General features: G+C 34.4%; 1 protein-coding gene across 3 annotated transcripts in view; it reads left to right on the forward strand.

Moving 5' to 3' along the window:
- Positions 1 to 1867: 1867 nt before the first annotated feature.
- The window catches only part of LOC110112515 (putative tRNA pseudouridine synthase), a 21947-nt gene continuing 18914 nt past the window's right edge, over positions 1868 to 4900 (forward strand). For 2 of the 3 annotated variants that reach the window (XR_003702237.1, XM_020844767.2), the window contains exons 1-2: positions 1868 to 2141; positions 2233 to 2265. Coding sequence is in view for 2 of the 3 variants with exons in the window: in XM_020844767.2 (XP_020700426.1) it covers positions 1898 to 2141; positions 2233 to 2265 (277 nt within the window). In the remaining variant the exon portion in view is untranslated. The remainder of the gene's footprint in view (positions 2142 to 2232; positions 2266 to 4900) is intronic. The other variant, XM_028699070.1, reaches the window with a different exon arrangement.

The following is a 4900-nucleotide window of genomic DNA, read 5'->3' on the forward strand; positions in this document are numbered from 1 at the left end:
ATATAGAAGAACTAAATAAAATTTATATCACAGATCATTCAAAATCACATTCAAATTACATTTTAGAACATATTTCAGGACATATTTCCTAGACCCAGACAGAATCTCAAAGGATTCTGACCCCTTATGCCTCTCTTCCCTAAGATAAACATAATCTCAAAGGATTCTGACCCCTTATAGCTCCTATTGTTCTTACAACACTAGAACTTATAAGATATACAGAATTATCAGATCAGATTTCAATTTTCATATTCTCAGACCCAAATAGAATCTCAAAGCATTCTGGCCCCTTATGCCTCCCTTTCCTGTCACAGATAAAATCTCAAAGGATTATGGCCCCTTATAACTCCCTTCTGATATCATTTAATCATATAAAACATCAAATCATTACATCATAATAAATACGGAGTAATTGAGCACATATCTAAATTTCACCTTTTCGTGTAGCGACAGATAACAGAAAAGCCAACGAATAAAAAATGCATAATTTCATAAAATTACCAAGTTACCGGAGATCGTATAAAACAACATTTTAAAACTTTTATTGCACTGAAGCACTATTTTTCGACATCCAGATAATTTTCTATTCGATAAAAACCCCGCAGATTTCAAAATACATGGTAAATTTTTTTTCAGAAAACATTCAAAATGTGCAAAATCATAATCTCTATGACATACCAAAAGTTACACGGTAAAAGTTTTACCGGTGCAAAGTTATACTCATTTTTCGCTAACGGAAACGAAATTTTAATCAGAATATTTGCCAAAACTCATATTTCTGAAAATTGAGATAGACATAATGTGCCTTACCTCGAGTCGATCAACTTTCTCAACTACATCGTCGAACGAAAACGGACCGAAGATGCCCAAAACTTGGCTTTTCTTCCTCTTTCCTTCTCTTTCTCTCTCTAGACTTTCTCTCTCTTCAAAAATCAACAAATGAGATATTTAATGGGCTGAGATATTTCAGATCGTACGGATGATATTTTTTGTTCGTCCCGGGACGATCTCCTCTGTCCACATATCGTACAGACGATAATTAATTTCGTCCTTAGACGATGGGCTCTGTTAAAAAAATTTGTTCTGTTCTTACAGACGAACTGACGGTTTGTACAGACGAACCTGCACCTTGTTCAGTTCGTACAGACTAACATGCAATTTGTTCAATTCGTACAGACGGTTCATACAAACTAACATGCACCTTGTTCAGTTTGTACAGACGGTTCGTAAAGACTAACTGCACAAAAAAAAAATTTCTCCAAAAATAACTTGAAAGTTAAAGGTTTCACAGTAATGCGTAATATATTAATCATCAAATGCATTGTTAAAATAAAATCAAAAGACTCCATTATATCAATCAGAACACTCGCTTCAACCGATTGCTTTTCTGGTCATTTCAGGTTATTTTTAGATTTCCAGATTAACCCAGACCCGATCCAGATTTATAATCGTGTCGGATTACTAAACATGAACCTGACTTGAGTGTCAAACAGGTCCGAGTCGGGTTTCGAGCCGTGTCAAATTTTTACACCCTTAATTTAAAATTATTAAAATGTTTTAACAAATGTATAGTTAAATTGTAATTTATAAAAAATACAAATGATTAAAAATACATAATTTAAATTCAAAAAAAAGTTTTTTTTCTAATATATTTAATATTACATTTACCTTTTCCATTTTCTATAGAAAGTAAAAAAAAATTTGCGTTTTTTTTTTTAAATTGCAATTTTCTTAAGCAAGAGCTAAAATATTTTATAATATCATAAAAATCAAAAATTTTTTTTTTAATTTCTGCTCCTAATTAATTGTTTTTTCTAATTATGTTTTCTCAATATAATGAATTTTATCTTCTTAAAATTTTGCCTTTTGCTTCTCTATCTATTCTCTAGCAGAAGAAATGGCTGTCGTCTCTTCGCTGCGGCTTCCTATATCGACGCGGCTCTTTTTGAACAGTAGCTCTCATGTCTCCCTCGGCCATCGTCGATGTCATCATCTTCTTCTTCGGAGTCCTAGAACCTCTAGGGTTTTCAGCTCTGCTCGCGCTTCAATTTGCCTCGATACCCCTAGGAAGTGGAGATGGGAATCATGCCGCAAGAAGAAGGTCGTTCTTCGCGTTGGATACGTAGGAACTGATTACAAAGGTTGTTTATTATTATTATTTGTTTCTTTTTTGTAATCCTTTACAATCTATGATTTATTATCTGTTTTCTGTCTATTTCATTTCTTTTGTAGGTCTTCAGTTGCAGCGATTTGACTCTTTACCTAGTAAGTGTTTGCAGAAAATGTACAGCATGATATTTTCCAAATGTTCGAGTAGTCTTTTTTCTTTTTCGTGGTTCGTTAAAGATTTTATTCCTTTTTGAAAATTTTAGTCAATGCTTGAGAAACCATTCATATATATTATATTCGATGAACATACTAAACTATAAGGTTCTATGGCGTGTTGAAAGAGATTTTTGCAGTTCTTAAGAATGTGAGAGTTTCATGCTATCTTACCTCAGAAAAATCCACACAAAGGTGATGAAGTAGAGAAGGAATTATTTGTGAAAAACTTGCAATGGAGAAGAAACCTGAGGGTCTTGTCCAGTTATAAATATCCACTTTTTGTTGAAATTATAATAATGATCCAAATCCAACTGTTTGGAGGGGCTTCTGCTCACATTTGTTGCCTAATAGTTCTGATCAGCAAAGACGATATGAAGGCAAGTTGGTTAGTAGTACAACTACATGGCTGATGAAATCCCCATATTGCCTGGTTGTCGGTGTCTTTGGTTAGCATCAGCATAGACAATTATGTGTTTCTAGGTAGTCTTGACTCTTGAATGCGTATGGTCTAAAGTTAGCTGAGGTGAGTGGCACACATGTCGTCAATTGTTGTGAAGAGGAGGTTCATTAGCAAGGAGTGCATTAAGCAACACGAACATTGTGAAAAAAACATCTGTAAACATTCCAAGCTGCTTCTGGCATGTGCAAGATTGCCATTGATGTGAACACTATGAATGTAGTATTAGAAAGCTGACTTGATAAGCTTCATCTCAGAATCAAATATTGTGCAATTCTGAGTAATTATTAATTTTCATAAGGGCTAATTGCATCGGGTTGTTATCATGTCGAGCATTGTAAAGGGAGGCCTTTTGGAACCAAACAAACTTGCATTCGAGTCTTTCCTAATACATTTTTTTTTTTCATCTAGTGAATAAAGAGCGTGAATGTTTGACCTATGGGTTCTAATGAATAATTGAATTATGACAAATTCTTCAATGAGGTCAACATTGAGGCATTATCAAAAAATTTATATCTTCTTATCAAATATAGCACTAGTTGGATTACTTATCTAAACATTGCTTGATGACTTCTTGAGTCATAGATGCTTGATTACTTCTTGGCCCACATGTTCTTGATTTATGAGAGCTCCTTAGTTTTAGATCATGAGAGTGATGGCTTCATTTATTGTTTGTTTGCCTTAGGCTTAATTGATATCTAATTGGAACTAGGGAAGCCCTTGTTGTTGTAATAACGCTCAATTCTAATTTCGCTAAATTCCAAAATTTCTATTTGTAAGAGTGCTACGACGTTGAGTGTGTTGCAGCGTAAGAGGAGTGGCACCTTGGCTTTGAGCTCTCAGTTTTTTGGTGAATTAATTGAGCGCGGTGGTGCTGGGGTCTTGGGTGCCATGATGTTGGGCCTGAAACTTCATTTTTTTATATAAAAATATCTACATTTATTTCCATTAAACCATCATCCAGCCACCCCTTCATTTCTTTTATTGTCGGGGAAGAAAGGAGAGAGATGGGCGCGGGGGGGGGGGGGGGGGGGGGGGGGGGGGAAGAAGGGAGAGAGAGGAGAGAGAAAGGCGCTTCAGGTCATTTTTATCCATCGCTCTAGTTAGCAAAAGTGTTTTGATCTCGGTAGATAACCCGAATTCTATTTCTGTATTAAGTGATTTTGATTTCTCGGATTTATCTCTCTTAAATTTGATTAAAATATAATATCTCTCATTCTAGTGAGTTTTTATTGTGTAGATTTTGATTTGTTGTCTCGAGCATTTTGATGGGTTAATATTTAAATTTCACAAAGTGATTTTGTTTATATGCCATTTTAAATGAAACGGGTAGTATAATATTAATTGTAAAATAATCACGAGTCAATGCACTGCATTTAGACATGGAAAACACGACATGAACATATTTATTATTCATTTGGTACAATATGCATTTCTGATATACTATAGACATGCTACAGGTATATTGACTAGTGTACTAATAATTGCATTGAGTATGTATAATATTTGCTATTATGCTTCATATGATGCGAATTGTGTTTTAAAAGCAAGAAAGGTTGGTTGGAATTATTGATTGTTTTAGATTGGTTGGAAACATGTTATCCTGTATAAAAGGATGGGTCGACATACTTTCTTTTAAATAAAGTTTATGGTGTAATCTTAAATGATATGGAAAGGGAGGTATAAGAAAATTGACTGATATAATATGATACGCCGACGATCAGGAAGTGACCAATTTTTTCATGAAAGCCACTTGACTAACTTGTGATCTATGTTGCACCGATACACCTATTTATGAAGGCGTGCTGTATCCGATACACCGATACACGGATATGCCTCCGATACTCCACCAATACTTGTCGGATACGCCAAAGCCGTATCCAATTAAAATACTATTTAATTTCAAAAGGACGTGCATATCCAATACGCGTGTCCGTTGAAAAACAAAAAGAAATCCGAAAAAAAAGACGTGTCATATTTACTTCCACGGTTGCGAGCAAGATTTTCTCATTTTCGAGATGGATTTGAGTCTCTTGATCATATGAAAATATTAAAAATTATTAATCTTTCACTTGATGAGTCTGAATTAGAAGCTATGATATTTATTGAAGATGATAT

Source organism: Dendrobium catenatum, unplaced genomic scaffold (assembly GCF_001605985.2).
Source record: "Dendrobium catenatum unplaced genomic scaffold, ASM160598v2 fragScaff_scaffold_1217, whole genome shotgun sequence".
NCBI classification, from domain to species: domain Eukaryota; kingdom Viridiplantae; phylum Streptophyta; class Magnoliopsida; order Asparagales; family Orchidaceae; genus Dendrobium; species Dendrobium catenatum.